The sequence below is a fragment of the Zootoca vivipara genome, chromosome 14 (assembly GCF_965207765.1).
Source record: "Zootoca vivipara chromosome 14, rZooViv2.hap1.1, whole genome shotgun sequence".
NCBI classification, from domain to species: domain Eukaryota; kingdom Metazoa; phylum Chordata; class Lepidosauria; order Squamata; family Lacertidae; genus Zootoca; species Zootoca vivipara.
The window spans coordinates 19,694,471-19,715,750 of NC_142597.1; the positions used below are offsets into that span (position 1 = coordinate 19,694,471).

Here is a 21,280-nt window from a genome sequence, read left to right on the forward strand (position 1 = left end):
AGAAACACGAAGCTTAACCTGGACCTGGCTATGCTTGGAGCAGACCCATTGAAATCTGGAACTGATGTGTGTATTAACCATCTTCTTCAAACAATAGCACTCAAGCATTCAGTAAACATGTGAGCGAGGTTGCGCCAGCTAGTTGCACGCCCAATACCCATGCTCTGAACAAGGGATGCAGACACAGCTACAATCTACAGCAGAGATGGGGAACCTGTGGGTCGTTCTGGCTTATTCTTTATTTACTGCCTTTCTGCCACGGAACCCAAAGTGGTTCACAATTTTAAAATACTAAAATGAATAAATGGCATCAATATAGAGCAGCAGAGATCCTCTCTCAGGCTGACTGAGGGCACCCTAGGCTTGATGGGCTCCCTTGCCTCTGCCTTAAGACACAGGGGTCTCAAGTGGCCCCTGACTCAACAGCTCTCTCACGCTATAGCTGGTTCTGCTGGGGGTAGTGGGTAGTGCTTGCTGGCTTGGACACCTCACATTCTTCAGACACACCTGTTGCACTAGCACATCCCTCTGGTTGCAGCCTCCCAGAAGTTATAGTTCAGATGTTGTAGAACTGCAACTCCCATCATACCTTACTACTGGGCATGTTGGGTAGGGCTGATGAGAATGGAAGTCCAAGAACATGGTGTGTGGGTGGATAGGTTCCCCATCCATGTCCTAGAGCTCAGTGGAACTTACTTCTGCATAAATGCATGAAATGAGTTTGGATAATTCCATTTTACATTGTGAGTGAGAACATGTTTTTTGTTAGTCATATATGCATGCCCATTTGTTACCCTGAAGGGACCTTACGGTCCCCAGCTGGAACATGCTCTCAATATAGCTAGCACTTATAAGTGAATAGTGTGAAAAAACTGAGCTGCACTCATTTCAGAGTAGGAATAAATGTGAGTGAGGGTGGATTCATGGCAGGAAATGTTTAGGCATCAATATATCCATGCCATGCTTGTTTTTAACCCAAAGCACACAATTTGGCCAGAATTTTTGGCTTAATCACATCACCAAGCTGTAAAAAGGGGGGAAAAGGTAATTATCCAGGCATAAACACTCATGTAGATTAGTACTATGATGCTCAGCAAAAACAAATAACAGTTCACATGTTTAGTACATTAGTAAAGGGGCTTGGCCAAAAAGGCTGCCCCCACCCCCACACAATTTAGGCCAAGCTTTAATTAGTTCAAAAGTTTGGCTGAGCTTTAGTAAGAATATTCTGTCCGAACCAACCGACAATCTTAGCATAACTCTCAAGTGCCACTAGCTGAAGAGAAAAAGAAGTCTGGTTATTAAAAAGATCATACAAAAGGTCATGCTCAGAACATGCGCATGAAACTGAAAAGAGAAAGGAGGTGGGAAGCCAAGATGACAGCTGGGAGAGTAAAGGGAAGCCCATTTACACAGTGCCTTCAGAGTTTATTCTGTTGGCTGTTAACTTCTAGGAACACAAATGGGTCCTGCAGTAGACTTTTAAGGTGTGAGGTACTTCTGTTCATAGTTTCAGACAGGCTGGGGAACTCTAACCCAAAGAGATTTGGTTGGCCTCTTCCTCCAACTTTAGGTGAGCTGTCAAGATTTTGAAAGTTATTTTTCCCACCTAGCTTTTAGGTTTGAAGCTTTTATTTCCACCCCCCCCCCCAAACGAATCAAACTGTGGTTGTTCTATACTGCTCTTGGATTTAATATTTTAAAAACTGGTAGTATTATATTTCAGTTTTTTTGCTGTAAATTGCTTTGGGGACCCTCTTCTGGGAACCAAAAAGTGGTATATAGACAATCTTATAAATAAACAAATTGCTGTGGGTCTCCTATGCTTTAGGATAATAAAATTAAGTGAATATTCAGGGTTGAAGTGAAAAGGCTTCTTCTTGTGCAATGGCATGCAGTCAGCTAGGTACATTAGGACAGGTGATTAATCATTTGCTTTTATCTGAAACTGGATAGGAGACCATTTGTAGCTGTGACCTCAACAAATACATTTGTAGCTGTGACCTCAATGAATACAGCAGCTGCTGCATAAAATGTGGCACAGCTGATCCAGATTTCCTCCGCCTACATGGCTGCCTTGTCAAAACTGCCAGAGGTGGATACTGGCTTTAAACTTCAAAGGAAATCCTAAAAGACTGCAGGAAAAGACAAACCATTTTTTAGAGCAAGGACTTGGGGAAACTAAGTGGTGTAGTGATTAGAGTGTTGGACTTAAATCAGGGGGATCTCTGGGTTCCAGTGCCCTCTTTGGGCCAGTCACTACTTCTAAGTCCAATCTAATTCACATGGTTGTTATGAGAATAAAAAGGGGGGAAGAATGGACTCTGCACTCCAACCTAAGATCTTTGGAGGGAGAGTGGTAAAAACAGATGATCAGAATCATTAAATTTGGGACTTTGAACCTTGGCGAGTCCAACCTCAAAGCTCAAGGCAGGATCAGCAAGACTGGACGCAACTTAAAAGTGCTCATGAGAAGTGGTCATCCAGCCTGTGCTTAATTGAGTATCTCCAGCAAACCTCCAGAGGCAGTTTGTCATTGTCAAGTAGGAACTTCCTTATAACACATAGCTGAAATCTGTCTCCTTGCAATCTCCACACACTCATTCTAGTCATGTCTTCTGGAGCAACAGAAAATAAGTCTGCTTCAACTTCCATGCCTTCTTTAACCTTCTCTTCTTCAGACAAAAACATACCCCCAAAAGGGTGGTGGTGGTGGGATTTTGGCAGTAAAATCAATTGCCTCCTTACTTCAGTTAAGTAAAAGTGGAAGGACTCCTCCATAAAATCAGCCTTCTCCAACCTGGTAGATAGTTCATGCAGCCTTGGCCATCTCCACTGAACAGGAACATCCTTCCCCCTCCTCATCTCTTGCCACCCAACTTCACCAATTCTTTCCCTTGGCCACTGTGTAAAATGGGTGAAAAATTGTGACAAAAATGTTTGCCACAGTTTCTAACCATTACTGGTGCCCATCACAAGTGGAGAGATACATGAGGTGGGAAAAGAAAAAGAAAGGGGGAGTGGGTTAAAGTTAAGTCACAAATAAATGACACAGGTGTGTGGGGGGGTGAAAGGTTGTGCAAAATCAAGATGGCTAGATGTTAGTTCCATGTGGATGTCGCCCAAACATCTGTGGAAGGAGAGGGAGAAAGGGCCAGTGACTTGTCTCCATGCATGCAACATCTGATAGGTTACTGGGGTTAGTTTTCCTGGCTTACCCCTGCCTAAATGCTTCCCACAGTAAAGGGGAGGGAAAATCCAAAACATGAGAGTCAAACAAGGTGGAATGCTCAACTCTTTGGTGGGTTTTCCAAATGATCTATCTCTTGGGAAGCAAAAATGCAGGGGTTGTTCCTCTCTCCTTGAATGGTGCACATGGAGTGTTAAAAGTGAGGTTGCAAGAATCGCTCTAGGAAATCCATTCCTTTGTTGCTGCCATCGGCTCTTACAGTGGACGGAAAGTAAACATATTTCCTTATGTCGCAAGGGCCAAATCATCTGCTTCCAGATTATGAAGGAAACCTCTAGGTGTATCTTCAATATGGCTTTAGTACTGGTGTGAAAGTGCCTCCCTGACTTGCAAAATATGCTCAATTAGTAGAGAAGCAAGTGGAGCCCATAAGATGCGTAGCGTTATTCCTACTGCATGGATTATTACATGCCAGGCAAAAAGCTTGCTGCTTGGTTTTGCCTATATGCATGTGTGTGTATGTGCACACAGATAAACAATACACACACATACACGATCATCCTCTGAATTATTTCCACAATGGGAATGAATTTCTAAGTAGTTTCCCCCCCCTCTGTCTTCTTATTTATGCTAATTGAGTAAGGTGCTCTTAGGAGGAAAATTATGAACAACTGAATCCTATGGTCACATCCAAGACCCTTGGATGTGTGGCCAGCACTAGAGATGATGCTTACTCAACACAGGGAAGCTGACCGCCCTGTCAGACATGTCGGTCTGCAGCAGGGGTCCCCAAACTACGGCCCCCGGGCCGGATGCGGCCCAATCGGCCTTCCAATCCGGCCCGCGACGACTCCCGCCGCCCGCTGCCGCCGCCCGCTCTCACAGCGCGCGGCGCAGCGACGATCTAAAAAATCGGCAAAAAATCGCCGAAAATCCTTTGTGCGCATGCGTATGGGCCTCTCCCGACCCGGAAGAGGTCATTTCTGGTGCACTTCCGGGTCGGGGGAGGCCCATACGCATGCGCACAAGCGATTTTTGGCGATTTTTTCCCGCCCGTGTGCGTGTGCGCATGCGCACGGGCGCGCACTCCCCCGCCCTCCGGCCTGCTGCGCGCGCACTCCCCTGCCCTCCGGCCCACCGCGCGGTCGGCGCGGCGGGCACCGGCCCGCCGCGCAGAAAGTCTGGGGACCCCTGGTCTGCAGTCTCCCTTCTCTCCATATTATGTCATGCTCTGCTTAAGCATAATGAGGGAAGAAGGTAAAAATGACCCGGGTTGCAGTTTTGAAGCACAATGCCTAGATCTACTCTGTGGAACTGACTGGAGGCTTTGAATCAATGCAGCAACTCAGGGGAGTGTAACTGCGTGCCCAAGGTCTCCCACACGAGAGGGAGATTTATGTGGTAGCGGCAATTATGCAAAGTGGCAGCCTTAAGTACAATCCTATCTACATCAAAGCTATGTTCCTTGGTATCCCAGTAGAGGCACCAGGCAAAAACATTCCTCTTTACTCAGGCCTTTGGCCATTATGACCTGTTAAATGCGGGTTGGGTGGTGGGTAGACTGTTATTATGATTATTCTATTCTTATGCTGTATTTTGTGTATTCTGCTTTTTTAAAATTTTGTGTGTAAATTATGTTCGTAATGTTGTGCACTACTCTGGGATCTTAGAATAAAGGGCAGTATATAAATTGAATTAATAAAATAAAGCTTAGCAGTGCACTAAAAAGGTCACATGCAAAATAGGCTCTTTGCATCAATGGAAGCAAATGATTCAGCCCAGCTTTCTGACTGCTGTGCTATCTTGCCAGCTCAGTAAAAGGACGGCATGATGGACTTTAGTTGCATGCAGATAGAAGGTGTTGAACAAAGCTGTAAAAATAATAAAAGGTTATAGAAGAAAATTTCTGAGTAATGGAAATTTAGAAGTTCCTGAGCGGGTAGTGTATTTTTGGATATACATAAATATATATATATGTATATATATTGTCCTGTGCAGAACTTGTCAACCAATCAGAACAAAGCTGTGTTTTGTTGTTGTTTTAATTTTTACCTTCTGTTCACCAGCGTGGACGACATCAGCAGCACCATGCAAGCCACATGACAAAGTCACATGATACGCACGCACATGATTTGGTTGAAAGGAAAGTGGAGGAGGTCACATGAAAAATACAAAAAAATTTTAAAAAATGATGTAAACAATGGGCAAAAAGAATCAACAACATTCATAGATTAAATTAAAGTCTAAACAAAATTAAATTAGCCACTCCACTGAAACACTGGGGAAGACAGTAAAACAAAAAACAAAACAAAAAACCCCACCAACCTGCAAACACAAGATTATTATTAAACAGGAGAAAACACTGAGTTACTACAGCAAGAGATTTGGTTTGTTAGGCAACACTGGGGGTTGCATATTAATTAATACTCAAGCCAAGAAGGGAAACAAAATACAGTGGTGCCTCGCTACACGAAATTAATTCGTTCCACGGGTCTTTTCTTATAGCGAAAAATTCGTCTAGCGAATCCCATAGGAATGCATTGAATTTTTTTTGATTTTTTTTTTGCCATAGGAACGCATTAATTGAATTTCAATGCATTCTTATGGGAAACCGCAATTCGCTAGACGAATTTTTCATAAAACGCATTCGCCTAGCGAGGCAAGCTCCACTCAAAAAATCCTTTCGTTAAGCGGAAATTTCGTTAAGCAGGGCATTCGTTAAGCGAGGCACCACTGTATATATATTTTGAGACAAGAGAAACCTTTCTCATAGAAATCAAACTGGCATCCTTAACACCACTAAGGAGGAATGCAAAACAGAAAGGAGGGAAAAGTAAGTGTTATTTAGAAACAGCTCGCCCACATGAAGGAAGACTGTGGAAAGAAAAGTTAGCTTCTTGGATTTATTGCAAATGGAACTTGCTGTCTCCTTTCGATGAAATCTCCTCCCTGTAGGGACAGAAAAGCAAAACAAGCAAACAAACAAACCCAGCTACACATCTTTTGGTGAGGAGAGAGAGAAAACACAATTAAATTAGTCTTTGTCTGAGGAGTGCTGCCGTGGATACAGCCAGGTAGGAAGAGTAAGATGAATACAGGTTGCTTAGAAACACCACATGCTCAGATGAGGTCCATGTCTGCAGCACAAGCTGGCCGAGGACCAGCTGAAACACCCAAATTAACACAGGAAGTGTCTGAGGGGGTTGAACAAAACCCTGAAGGGTGTGTGTGTGTGTGTGTGTGTGTGTGTGTGTGTGTGTGTCACATTACCATTTCACCCCATGAGCAAGCTCACTAGTCAGTTCAGATCACATGGCAACCAAAAGATCTGGAGTGCATTTGTTGTGCAAGCTGAATATCCTGGCTGATTTGCAAGCCAGCTGTGTAGTGAAACAGCTGCCTGAGTTCTTGGGCACTGTGATGAATTTGGCTTATATTTCCTCTCTCCATGGGCATAGCCGGGGTTGGGGGGTCAGGGAGAGGCAGCTGCTGCCTCCCCCATCAAGTAAAATAATAGAAATACTCAACTAACTGACCTATCATGTTGGTTCTTATCCCCCTAACAAAAGTCCTACACCCCCCAAACAAAAATCCTGGCTACGCCCATGCCCCCCTCTCTATCATGTTAATGCTTATTGTTTCAGATGTATAGCATGACTCTGAATTGGGGCAAGCAACAGAAAGTTATACACTGAATTGCTTTCTCCCATAGCCACACACTGGAACATGAGAGGAACAGAGGAAGCTGTGAGATCATAGGTCCACCTAGGTCAGTATTGTCACTCGACACTGACTAGCAGAAGCTCTCCAAGGTGCTCACTAATGGTTCCTTGTGACGTGTGGGGAGCCATGGGGTTCTGTCCTGGGCCCGTTGTAGTTCAACATCTTGATAAACAACTTGGATGAAGAAATTGAGGGATTCTCATTCAAATTGCAGATGACACCAAACTGGGAGGGGTAGCTGATTCCACAGAAGACAGAATTGGGATTCAATATGACCTTAACTGATTGGAGAACTGGGGACAAGCTAACAAAAAGGATTTCAACAGGGACAAATATAAGATTCGACACTTAGGCAGCAATAACCAGCTGCATAAATATAAGGTGTGGGACACCTGGCTTACCAGCAGAACATGTGAAAAGGATCTAGGGGTCTTAGTAGACCACAGGCATAACGTGAGTCAACAGTGTGGTGCAGCAGCAAAAAAGTTAATGCTATTCTAAGCTGCATCAACAGAAGTGTAGTGTGCAGGTCAAAGGAAATAATAGTACTGCTCTATTCTGCCTTGATCAGACCACACCTGGAGTACTGTGTCCAGTTCCGGACACAATTTAAGAAGGATATTGAGAAGCTGGAACATGTGCAAAAGAAGGACAGCCAAGATGATCAGGGATCTGGAAACCAAGCATTATGAAGAATGGATGCAGGAACTAGTTTGTTTAGCCTGGATAAGGGGAGAATGAGAGGAGACATGATAGCCATCTTCAAATATCTAAAGGGCTGTCAAAAAGGTGATGTTAATAGGGCAGATGTTTAAAAACAAACACCAATCCTACTTGTGCTCCATTTTAATGGAGCTTTTGTAACACAAGCACTGTGTTTAAACAGGTTTGATGGAAATGGAAATGTAGAAAACAGAGAAGCTGTTTGATGTCTTCTCACTCAACAGGGCATTACACAATGCTACTCAAGATGAGAAGCCGTGTGCCTTCATAGAGATTTGGTATTATCTATAATCCATCACTTCTTTGCTTTTTGTTCTCTGTGAAATAGTAAAGGTAAAAAGGCAAAGGCAAAGGACCCCTGGATGGTTAAGTCCAGTCAAAGGTGACTATGGGGTTGTGGTGCTCATCTCGCTCTCAGGCCAAGAGAGCCGATGTTTGTCCACAGACAGCTCTCCAGGTCATGTGGCCAGCATGACTAAACCGCTTCTGGCACATGGAGGACCGTGACGAGTGCCAGAGCGCAGGGAAACGCTGTTTACCTTCCCGCTGCAGCAGTACCTATTTATCTACTTGCACTGGTATTCTTTCGAACTGCTAGGTTGGCAGAAGCTGGGACAGAGCAATGAACTGCTAAAGGGAAAAAAAAGTCACACAAGTTCAAGCAAATTGTAGAAGGCCCACAAGGATTACCTTGAAAAAGGCCCTCACCCTTTCCTTTCTTTCTCTCTCTCTTTCATCTAGCAATACTTTTTGAACTGGTCAAGGCTGCTTCTACTGCAAGGGGTGGCCCCTTCAGCTAGCAGCTCATGGGATCCTTATATTTCAAGGGGCTTCAACTCCTCAGGCTTTAGACACCAGAGTTTTAAATCTGAGGTGCCAAAATATCTTGGGCTAGTATTGAAAATTGCACTCAGCAGAATGGCGAGTATCCAATGTGCTTTGATTACATCTCAGACGGAGGTCAAATGGGAATTTCTATATGGGTTCAGGCCACTCTGCTGGATGACCTTTACCAGGACAGAGACTTCTCTGTGGTTTTCAATATCATTGACCATGGTATCTGGCTGGACTGGCTCTGTGGGATGGGCACCGGGGACACTGTGCTACAGTAATTCCATTCTTACTTGCAGGATCACAACCAGGGATCATTACGAGATCACAACCAGGGATCTTCAGGCTCATGGCAAGTATGTTATGGGATCCTGCAGGGCGCTATTAGTGCTACTCAACATCTATAACAAGCCATCTTGAATGGTCATTGGGAGTTCTGGGGCAAGCTACCTTCAGTGATCCAATGTCTGGATGTGGACCAATGAACCTCACCAGAATCCTAGGAGGACAGAGGCTTTGTGGGTTGATCATTCCTTGATCTGGAAGATGAACAAGCTGCTTGCCCTGAATAGCACTCAACTTTCTTTGAAGGAGCAGGTACGTAGTTTGGATTGACTCCTGAAACCCTCTTCAACTTGAGGCACAGGTGGTTTGGATAAGGACAAGCTGACCACAGTAGTCCATGCACTGGTAATGTCAGGACTGGATTACTGCAATGCCCTCTATTTGGGGCTGCCCCTTGGTCTAGACAGGAAGGCTCAGCTGGTGCAGAATGCTGTGGCTAGACTGGTGATGGGAATGGACTACCATCAACACATGACACCAGCATGGAAAGACCGTTCCACAATCCCAGCCTGATAATGTCAAGAATGTTGAGATTTTAACCCAGGCAGATCAGGCGATCTGGGGAGCCAGTAGGGAGCTTGCTGATATAATTCTCAAGTTTCAACCGGCCAGCATATAGGGTGACAGTTGAGATGAGACACCCTTTAACAAAAGAAGTTTACTAAATTATTGTTTTATTTTTAAATTCTTTATACCTCAGCCACTCAAGCACAGAACCTCTGCAGTGGCTTTATAAGGTAAAAAGGTGCTTTATACTGGTAAACACAAGCACTTCATTCATCCATTACAATGCCCCAGCAATAAATGAATCAATTTCCTCCCCCCCCTTCCTTTTAGGGATCTGCATTCTTTCCTTCCTGCCCAAACTTTGTTAAATCTGCAATTTATTATCACAATAATGACATAAATTGCAGATACCTACATATAATAAATATATATGACACTTAATATTTCACCACATAAAAAACTATTGTATTACTCCATAATTAAGTTAAATTTATACTACAAAAATTCAATAAGCAGGTATTTTTCTTTCTTCTCTGGCTTCTTTTACTCTAATCAATTCCAGAAGTCTATACATGGTGGTTACCCTTCCACGTTTTTGTTAACCATTCTTTAACTGTTGGTGGTAACTTTCCCCCCCAAAATTTGTTCAACAAGCATGCAAGCAGTTACTAATAGATTCCATTAACTTTTTTTAAAGTTTATTTGTGGATCTAAATACCCTTTTTCATACCTTTGGGCTCACACAGTGGTAAACGTGAAGAGATAAGATCACTGACTGAACAAAGATTAAGGGCTCTTCCGCACTTCCTCCTGTCCCTAGAAAGCCTGGGTCTGGGGGTCTGCTTGCTCTGTGCTTTCCAGGCATGAGTCCAAGCAGTTTTTTGTTTGTCCCACCACTTTCACCAGGAAAACCTGCTGTTTATCACTGAATTGGAACAAGCGTCATTGGGCAGAAAAACTTATTTACATTTTACTAGTTATAGGTAGGTAGCCGTGTTGGTCTGATGCAGTCAAAATAAAAATAAAAAATCCTTCCGGTAGCACCTTAGAGACCAACCAAGTTTGTCATAGGTATGAGCTTTCGTGTGCATGCACGAACCATGTGTGCTTAAAACCATGGAGACACCTGGTATGAACAGAGACATAGGATTCTTATCTCATTATACATGATCAATCTTTCTTTAGCACCTCAGCCTTTGCTTTTTCCTGCAGGACCAATTGCAGTCGTTAACAGTCATCAACAGTCATCAACAGGTCTACCACTGGTATCTGAAGAAGTGTGCATGCACACGAAAGCTCATACCTATGACAAACTTGGTTGGTCTCTAAGGTGCTACTGGAAGGATTTTTTAATTTTTATTTACATTTGTTCTGATTCAGCAGTAAACATTAGCAGGTCAAGCAGAGGTGTGGAAAGCCTTGAGTTTGAGGACTTATTTCCCCTCTCCACTCCACTCCAAATAAAGAAATCATTCCTGGAAGAATATCGTCTTTGTCTTTAGTCCAACACCATTTTGTTGGGACAGGAATGGCAAAAAGTGCCTAAAAAAAATTCTGAAGTTGAAAATTGTCCTAAGTCCCTTTTGAAATGAGGGCAGTAAGAAAATGAAGTCTTGTGAATACATGTTTGTCCAGTGGTGCCTAATGAAATATATCAGAGTAGTAATGAGGGAGTAACTCAGTTTCATGTACATTTAATGGATACCTGTACCCAATTCACACACACACACCCCAAACTATATGCAAACAGAAATGTAGCTATCCTGCAAAATTTACCCTTCTCTGATTTTTGGGGTGCAGTTATCAATCCCAAAATGTGTCAAGGGGAAAGTGCACATAAAAATGTGTATGCTGGTGAAAATAATGCGCAGAAATGCATATGAGAAGAAATTGCTTGCAAAAATATGTATATTGGTAGGAATATGCACTAAAATGCTGGTGAATTTTCATTGGGATTTATAACTAATTAACCAACCAACCAACCAACCAACCAACCAACCAAAGTGGTACTTAAGACTAGAAAAATCAGAACCTGAGGGGAAATGAAATCAACAGATCTTAAACCAGGGTTGGGGGACATATGGCCCTCCAGATATTGATGGACTCCTGCTCACATCAGTCCAGCCAGCATGGCTGCTGGTCAAGAATGTTGGAACCTGGAGTTCAATGATGTCTGAGCAACAGGTTCTGTATCCCTGTGACTACATACTGAAATAGTTTTTAAAAAGGTATGTCAATTTTAGTTCAGAAAAGCTTTAAGATGGTGCTCATTTGTGAATAGGCAGACTTGTCCTGATCCAAACCCCAAATCAGTGCATTTTAAAGATTGGTGTGACATGCCAAGCGGCCTCCCTCCCACCTCTTCTTTCCTAATATGTAAAGACCACCTCCTTACAGATGCAGAACTGGAACTTCCCCTGCTTCCCACTGGGGAGGACAAACCTATATTCACAAGACTCAAGTATTTAAGCTGTGCTGGGAAAAATACAAAGCAAAAAAACTCTATAGAAGGCCAAGGCTTCTTTACAATATGAAGCCCCACCTGCTTTGAAGGCAGTGGGGCAAGTGGGGTTCTATGCATGGTTCACTGGAAGAGTAGACTATTACTACCTCTGTTCTGTGGGAGATGGCAAGATATTCCACACAGTAATATGACACCATGACGTAAAACTCTGGTGACATCAAATATGCCCCACCCCCTCTTCAAGCCATGAAAAAAACAAACTGTGCCGTTTTTAGACATTCTAATTTTGGAACACGTAGATAAACTGTAAGCAAACTGCAAAGACACCGAGCGGCAAATTCTGTGTTAACTGGAACCCAAATCAAGCTCAGAATTATTATGCAGTTAGTCATGCTCACCTCAAAGATGTCACAAGGCAGAGGTTTTTAACAGGTGTACATTTTATCTTATCAAATGCAACCACTTCATCCCTTTGAGTCCATAGGATGTATTTGACGTAGATGTTTAAATAATTTAGAGGAACCACATTTCATGCCACGTCCTCAAGTTTCCCCGCAACTCCCTCTGAGGAATGCTAATTTACAAACCATGGAATGCAACTTCCAGCAAGAAACTGGAATTTAATTTGAATCTCCTTCAGTGGCCATTTTCATATATTGCTCATGATGCGTATTGAGGCTTAATAGGATCTGAGAAGGGCAAATTCCAAGAAAAGAACTTGCTATTTCCAAGCAACTATTAAGAAGTTATCCTATATTAATAAAGAATAGATAATAGCCAGGCTAGATCCAATGTCAATACTCGATGCTCTTTCACTGGGACCTGCCAGTAGACTGGGATAGTTTTTAATCGAGGGTTCCATGTCATCAAATAGAGAGAGAATTTTTGGATAATCACACACAAGATCACAGCTGTAGGCTTCAGGGGCTCGGGAAGCATCAGATCTTGTTGGGCATTTTATTTCCTTTTTGAAGGCTTCTCAAATTGAACCTGCTCCGTTTTAATTAAGCCTAATCTAGTTTTTCACCTCTAAAACGAGGGAGCAAGATCAACAGGATGTTTATAAAGAGGGAGTTAAAGGGGAAGCCAGGCTAAATATTCAGATGAAATAGGCGTTAATTCCAGACAATGTTAAAAACATAGATGGCAAAACACCAGAAGAGTATCTCCACTCTGCAACTGTGCAGGAATGAGGGCGCCACGTCTTTTCTTACTCACATCCATTCATGCTGTAGTGTGCCCATCACATAGTGGGGCGTGGCATGTTAATAGCTCCTGGCCGTGCACTCTATCACACACCATACTGTTTTGTAAACGTGTCTGATGGGGTGTGGGCGAGAGAAGGGAAAGAGGGGAGGAAAGCCTTTCTGCTACTCACGGGCTGGCTCTGTGTTTTCAGATTCAGTAGGATGCTGGGTTGCTATGGAAACACGAAGGATAGATCGGACATGTAAAGGTGAAGCCTGGTGTGAAGATAAATTATGAAGGGAAATAAAAAGGCGGGGAAGGGGGGGAGAGCACCTGATGACAAAAAGGCAAGGGCTGAAGAACATTTACACCAAGGATTTATAAAATAAAGAGAACCATAGTGGTTAAAGGATTGGGCTGAGGAGATCCCAGAAGTTCCCTGGGTGATCTTGGGGCAGTTCCTCTCCTTTAGACAAACCTATCTCAGGGTCAAACTAGACATTACTTTAATTGCATAGTTCAGAAGTATGTCTAGAGTTCCCTCAGCTGATAGCTGTGAGGATAAAATGGGAAAGGAAAGTTGGGGCAGACTTGAACAAGGTCCTGAACTCCATGAAAAGAAAAGAAAATGTAATAAATAAACAGAATATTGGAAAAATGTTGATTGAATATTCCAATAGTTTTGCACTCTTCAGAGGTGGGATTTCCTTGTCTTCCCCTTCGGAAAAGCAGGAGTTACATCAGCTCCATTCCAGAGGTTGGAGGGAACTCCTTAGGCCAACCCAAATTTGGCTGTAGTATGAAGCCTTCAGAAAACAAACATGCAAAGACTGCTGCAAGTCTACAGAAATTTAGGGTGTGTATGTCTGCAACAAAATGCTGTGGTGTAGAGAGGAAAGCTCCATTTTGGATTTCCAGTAACTCCATTTCATCTCCCTGCTGCCCCACCCTAACAGTCAGGTCAGTATTTTGTGCCCATAAAGTATACTCAGTTGCCTCTGTGTTTTGTATGGAGTGGGTGGTTTCCTGAGGGTTTTGCCCTCAATATTCTTTTTTACGTGTGTGTGTGTGTGTGTGTGTGTGTGTGTGTGTGTGTGTTGTCCATTTTGGCCATTCCCCAATACTCTCTTCCAAACACAACACCTGCTCATTTCACTGCATAACATCACTGCAGGTCAAGAAACCCATAAAGTACTTTTTAATGCCTCACTTATTGAGAACATTTATAGAACTGAAGAGAGCTGTGGGGTGGTCAAAAAAAGAGGCTCTCATTCCATGGAAATCAGTCACCTCTATAATATCAGAACTACCTGATTGTGTAGATTTTCCCATTGCAGAGCTTTGTCTCATTCCAGGGTTGCTCTTTCCTCTGACAAACAGAGGAGCACCAGGCAAGCTGAAGAGCAAGAACTGTGAGAAACTCTTGTGTGGGTTTTTGTTACAGCTGGACTTCCCGACAGGGGAGAAATGGGTGAGCAGAGTGGTTATGAGACTGAATTGGAAGGCTCCTGATACAAGGCTCATCTGACTCAGCAAAGTTGTCATTGGCAAATGCACATTGCCTGCCAGTAGTATGCAGTGGCAATGCCAGTCTCACAGGACGGGTGTAAGGTGTGCTAATATATGCAAAAGGGGTGCATCTCAAGGTGCTCCTAAACCTACCACAAGTCCCACCCCCCTCCCCATTTAATTTTTGAAAGAGTGGGCATGGGTAACATCTGGCTCACAGGCCAATATTATCCCACCAAGGGATCCAATTTGGCCCACAAGGCTATTTCCTACAAACCCCACCCACCTGCCCATCAACTGAAGTTACTGATTACGTCAGCTGATGCGTAGGGCAGGGTTTAATTGGTTGGGTGATCCAGTTCCCAGGCAGAATGATTTAACCGCCATTCATCAGCTAAACAGAGATTAAAGCCCAGTGCAGAAGCACCCTTTGAAGCAGCTTGTGCATGTGTGCTACTTCAAAAAGGTTAAGATAGCTCCTGCACCCCTGTTTGAGCCTCTGGATGCTCAAATGGGAATAAAGGTCGGTCCAAGATAGGGGACTTAAAGAGGGAAGAAGGAAACGCACAAAGCCTTTTGCAAACTCCTCCCTCTCCCTTTAAGTCCCCAATCTCAAAGGCTTAAAAGTGTGCGCAAGTGATTTTGGCAGGTGGGGCAGCCCCTCCTCCTGTCAAATCTGGCCCGTGAGGCACAACTTCTGTGGGTATGGCCCAAGCAGACAAAAGGGTTCTCCAGTCCTGGAGTGGAACAGTTCATCATTCACACTGATGTAGCGTGTTGCTATCTGGGGACCTTGCAGTGATGGAACGTATTTTCTTTCTCACTCTATCTTAATAAAATCCTCAGCAACATTTAAGAAATAACATTCCTGCAATTAAATCCAAAAGGTTATCAGCTCAATCACAATTTAGTAAAAAAAAAATGTCCATGCCATCATCTCTCCACCATTCCTTATGCTCTTTCTCAAATGCAATCAGCAGCTCTGTAATGAAGCAGACTGCTTCACAGTTTCCACCTGGAATTGTTTTGACAGCAAGCTTCCCCCCTCCCCTTTTAAGCCCAGGTAGGTGTGTGTGTGTGTGTGTGTGTAATTAATATTGAAGCCAAAATGGTTGCAATTGCAGCCTTGTGATTCTGTGAGCCAGCCACAAAACACTCTCATTTTCTCACAACCGCACCCCTTGACATCACAACTTGCACAAATGCCCCGGAGCCTCCATGAAATACTGCCCTCCAGTCCCAGCTCTTGTGCTAATCCTGACTTCCAATTATTGGTTGTAACTTCTTCGCAATGCTCAGTCAGCTGCAAGGGAGTTGCTATCGATCCATTATTTTCGGACATGGCTGCACTGGACAGCAACTTTATTGCTCACCACCAGCCTGAGAGCAAAGTGCCTTTAACACTCCCCCCCCCCCTTTAACCCTCAGTTATTTATCTGATCACCCTTGGGAGGGATACAGCTTGAACCCCACATGAATTGGATGTCCATAAACCAGCCACATAAGATTGGCCGCCACCAGAGGTACAATATGTGGCTATTATCCATGAAAGCTAAATGGAACTTCCATATATATAAGGGCAATGTACTGAACACACAATGGAAAAAGGATGTTGCCCAATTCTGGCTGGTCCGTTTGGGAAAGTGAACTGGCCCCAATGTATGGGAGTTTCTGTTTCTTCGGATTTTGATGGGGGAGAGGGTGAATTATTTTGGCACTAAACCTAACAGAGGAGTGACAGCAACAGTACAGTTTCATTTTAGGGCAGCTTGGCGCGATTTGGTGCCCTCTAGATATTTTGGACTGATCAGAATCCAAGCCAGGGCTGTTTGGTCTTTTCCAATTTTCGCTTCCACAAATCTAAACTAACATGAAAGGAAAAATTAAGGAGAGTCTGCCTCTGCCCACCTTCCCTGTTTGCTCATGAACTACTTCTGCTCTTCTTTCTCCTTCTTCTGGACTCTAAAGCCCCTTTAATGATAAAACAGAGGCTGGTAAAGTGCAAGATCCGTCACCCCCTAACTGTACTGTGTAGGCTAAGGATTTTTTAAAAAGCTTTTCCTTTGGAATATTGACCTCCTACAAGTGAGTTTGTCACCTGGTATCAGAGCAAGCAAACCATTGGAGACAGCCTGGAAACGTCAACATTGCCTACCCCAGGTGTGTGTGTGTGAAACAACAACATCGCAAGTGAACTAGGCATACATGCAGATACGAACAACACTGCATGCTTTGGAGACGGGAAAGAAGGAGGCATCAACCTCTTGACCAACTTCTACAAACGGCAGTGGTTAACTGGAAAAATACAACAGCTACTCTAGCATCAGTGTTATTAGGAGATGCAAGAGTTTTATATGCTACTTTATTTCTAAGCACAAGAAGGAAGGTTAAAAAAAAACTAGAAAAGAAAAGAAGAGAAGAGAGAAATGCTAAGTTAAAAAGGGCTAGATCTACATCCAATGTTAGGGTAAGAGCACTCCAGGAGAAGGAATTCAGAAGCACTTACGTGGCGGTGGAGTGCCTGCGGTTTCCCCATGGTTGGAACACAGATGAAAAGAAAAGACAGACACAGACCCCAAAAAAAGAAAAGATGTAACAGAGATGAAAATAAAGGAGGCGATAGAACAAGGCACTGGAAATTTAAAACAAGCGAGTGTTCCTTGCATTAGGGTCACATTTTCCAGGGAGGCAGGTTAAGATTACCAGAGAAGAGTAAAAACTGGGCAGCTACAGAAGCACAAGAGGGTAATTGTGCTCATTTATCTGTGCACTAGATAGTTTGTGGGGACAAGGAGCACAACTAGCTTCCAAGGTAGAGAGGGAGCAACTGGCGGAGTGGGAGAGTCGCTGTAACCTCTGGTCTTTGCTGCAAGGCCCTGGACGTAGCAGGAGGAGCACTGAGCTGAACAGGCATAGGAAAGGAGGTGTGGGTTTGTTGCTGATCATTTCCAGGCACACGCGAAGAACATTGGTTGGAGAAAATTGGGAAAGGGATATGAGGAAGCCCATCCAAACATGAGCAAGCTGGCTACGTAGAGGCTTGAGTGAAACTGGGAGCAGAAAAGGGCTTAGATCTGGGGCAACCATGTATGTGTATGTATGTATGTATATGTGTGTGTGTGTATGTATGTATGTATGTGTATATATATATATATATATATATATATATATATATATATATCCCATTTTGCTCCATGTCATGTTACATTTAATCATGGTTTAATTTTTATTACAAGTCTGAAAACAGCTCAGCTTCCTCCACTTGCCCCTCCAAAGAAGGAAGGAACTGGAAAACGTGACAACTCAGTATGACAGACGTACAGGTCCATCCTCACATAGAGGAGTGCCAAAATCCACAGCAATAACTTGCAGTTAGCTCTCGCTTGTTCACTCTGAATCCTGCCCACATCCTACAAAGCATATGGTGCACAAATGATGTGGAATTGTAAAGTAGGAGCCACAGCAGAACATGCATGCTCCCAAGCACGTACACAGCTCTGTGGCATCCTGATTCTTGCGCTTAACTCTTCTTCCAGTTAGATGGAAGTTTTAAGGTGTTCCAGCAAAATTTCTCCGTCTCTGACAATTCAATGAGGCAGAGTATATAATAAGAGTCAAGACAGGCCAAAAGATACAGTTGTTCATAGAGCACAGGGTTAATTTACAGATCATGCTGCCACAAGCAGCAGTGATGCCTGCTCTATTGGTTGGCTTCAAAATGGAATTAAGACAAATCCAAGAAAGTTGATAAGTCTTTTAACGGTTACTAGCCATGATGCTAACACCAGGGTTGGAGACAGTGTGCCTCTCGGTAGCAGCTGCCAATGGACAACAGAAGCAGGCTACTGCTATCCTTCTAGCCCTGTTTGCTGGCTTCTCATTGGGGCATTTGTTTGTCCACTGAAATGGATTGAGGCATGTGTGGGTGGGTGATGACGGCAACTTGTTGGCCCAGGCAAAGTAAAAGGATTGTCAGTTTGGCTCAAAACTCAACCAACGCTTCATAACAGAGGAAGTTCGGATATTAAAAAATCACCTTTCTACCCTTTCCCCACCTTTCTACCAGCTGTGCCAGAAAAAAGCTGGATCATTTCTCTGTCGCTTACCCACAAGATTGTTATGACATGTGCCAAGTTACAATAAAGGAGTGAGGGCTAGTTAAAAAAGAAAAGAAAAGCCATACCACCACCCCCAAACAATCAAACCCCTTATTTCCATAACCAGTCGCTGGGCTCGCAGCTTGGTGGGAGGAAAAACAAAAACAGAAAAGACCATTGGAAGACAGAAAATAACAGAAGTGGGTCGATGTTACAACCTGGTGAAATCAGAGAAATCTGGACAAATGTTTTGGGAAAGATCAGAATGAGACCTGCAAGAGGAACAGGAGCCATCCATGCATGGAAGGGAGGCTGCAAAGAGGCAGGGAGAGAAAATGAAGGACGTTTGCAAAAAGCAAGGAAGAACAGAAAAGCAGGGGGTTACTTACGAACTGGCTGTGTCTTGAACTCGGAGGGAGAACTGATTTCGCCTGCGCCTTTGCCATTGATGGCAGTCAGACGGATGGCATACCTTGTTTCTGGCTTCAAGCCCATCACAGTGAACACACCCTCCGTGTTGGCTATTCCAGAAAAGAGATGAAACAAGCAGAGGAACGTTTTAATCTATAACAGAAAACGGTTCATTGCACAATCAACAACACTATTTCCTTGGGTGTGCAGGACCTGGAGAGAAAGGAGCATGGGAGGAATGGTGGACAGAGAGGAGACCTGCCATCCTCACCTCAACAAAAGCTTTTTTTCATGATACAATTAATATGCAAGCTTTATACTAACAAAGATCTCTCTGATCACCCATGGAAAGGTTGCTAATTTTTCACCCCTGAACAGGGCTTCTTAATAAAGTCACAATTCAGAAGTTGGAAAACTCAAGTTGTTACCTGATGTTAAGCTCCTCTATACAAAAACACACAGAGATGAAATTCTACTCTATCAAAGATAGATCCTCTTGTGGTCCCGCTATTTCTCCGTGTCATGCTCCCACAGAGTCCAAAACTAACAGTTTCTTCATGGTTAGTCAATAGATAAAGGGCTGATCCACGCTTGATGGCAAAATCCCAACTTTCATGTTCAGTGGGTCCACTGTGCACTTCCTATTTTTGCCCTGGAACCCTTTCCCAAAACCTCATGTTTATTTGTCCACTTTTGGGTTGCACCTAGTCTGATTTTTTTCTGAGTTTATCCGCCTTGCTCTGCCCACTGTGCTTATCAGGACTCAGAGCAGCAGGACACACTAGGTTTTTGGGACTCAATGCTCCCTCCTCCTTCCCTGTTGTTAAGAGGGGTTGCTAAGGGTGCTTCGTGCTTCCGGACGCATTGCTCCTTCTTTGTCCCTCTTTATTTGTCCCTTTTATATTTAGCGGACAGGTTTTCGCAGTTATGACATGATAGAATCAGAACAGAAGTATGAGTGTGGTGTTTTTTGGTTGGTTTTTTGTTTTTTCATAACAGGGTCATTCGGAAAATGAGGTGGAAATCCTGGGTCCCAGTCAGGCAATAACCAGAAGCATGCAGTTCAACAGGGAAAAACTCCTAATGAAAAACTGAACAGTTTTTGGGGGAGGGGGCATAGAAAGGAAGGGAGGAGGTGAAAGAAGGCTTTCTCTGCCTGCAAATCTGTGGAAATTTTGAAGACAGTTATTCATGAGCCCTTGCAAAATCAGTTTTTCAAGTGGGCCAAATCTCCCTTCAGAATTTTCGCGCAACAGTTAAGATAAGATTTTTGCGAGAAACCTATGGCACAGCTGCAGAACAGCATTAAAAGTTCTTGGGCATGGGGAAATTAATCTGTGCACAAGTCGATTAAAACATGGGTCAAGCAAATGTATTGCTATGAGGTAGTGGGGTGCAAGACACTCTACATTCCTGGGTCAAATAAAAGTTGGACTTAATCAATGTTTGCGAGTTAGATTGCGACAAACACTGAACACCTGGATTGTTTTAACATGTCAGGCCAGCCTGGTGACTGCTAGCTGAACGTGGGTTGTTAAGGGGACAAAGACCAGTGATGACCCATCAAGAAAGCCACCAGGAGGGTGAAGACTGTGCCCATCCTCCAGCTGTCTGTCAGTGGGCAGAGACAAAAAAAAATGGGTTTAGGATTTCTGTTTGGATGCTGTAGGCTGGAAGGGACTAGTTTCACCAGGTTAGCGGTGATAAGGAAGAAGGAAGGCGAAGAATACTATGTGGGCTCACTGGAACAGGCTGTAACAAAGAGAAAGAGAACATGGCTGATGTTTTCTGTTCTTAAACCCAAGCCTGCTGCATCCGTGGGAGAAGCAAGAGACCCTCTTGGAATGTGAATGCTCTCCATCTAAACTCAGGTTGTACATATGTGTAAATAAACCATATATCACAAAGACATCACAGTCTCTGCTGGTTGGCAGTACTCAACACCCTACCTTCCTTAGCATCGTACATCCTGGAGTGCCAGTCTTCCTCTCCCCGCGCTCTCCACTCTGCCTTGTACCGGAGGATGGGAACTCCGCCGGTAGCCTCAGGTTCATCAAATTCCACTTGGGCTGTGCTTGAGTAGGGTTCCACTCTCTCAATGGAAGGTGCAGATGGTGTATCTGAGACAGGGAGGGAGGTGGAACAGACTAATGAGGCCAGACAGGGCAGGCTCAGGGCAAACTTGCACACATAAAAAACTTTACAGTATATGCACAGTATATTTTTGTGTGGTGGTGACCCCACCCCCTCCACTCAAAATGCCTCTTTGAACTGAGCATTATTGGGAAAAGA

General features: G+C 43.7%; 1 protein-coding gene across 6 annotated transcripts in view; it reads right to left on the reverse strand.

The window, feature by feature from the left end:
* The window catches only part of NCAM1 (neural cell adhesion molecule 1), a 219,782-nt gene that overhangs the window by 33,946 nt on the left and 164,556 nt on the right, over positions 1-21,280 (reverse strand). For all 6 annotated transcript variants that reach the window (XM_088657853.1, XM_060268501.2, XM_035139360.3 and 3 more), the window contains 2 exons: positions 20,938-21,108; positions 18,967-19,098 (listed from right to left, as the gene is read on the reverse strand). In XM_088657853.1, the coding sequence (XP_088513979.1) occupies positions 18,967-19,098; positions 20,938-21,108 (303 nt within the window). The remainder of the gene's footprint in view (positions 1-18,966; positions 19,099-20,937; positions 21,109-21,280) is intronic.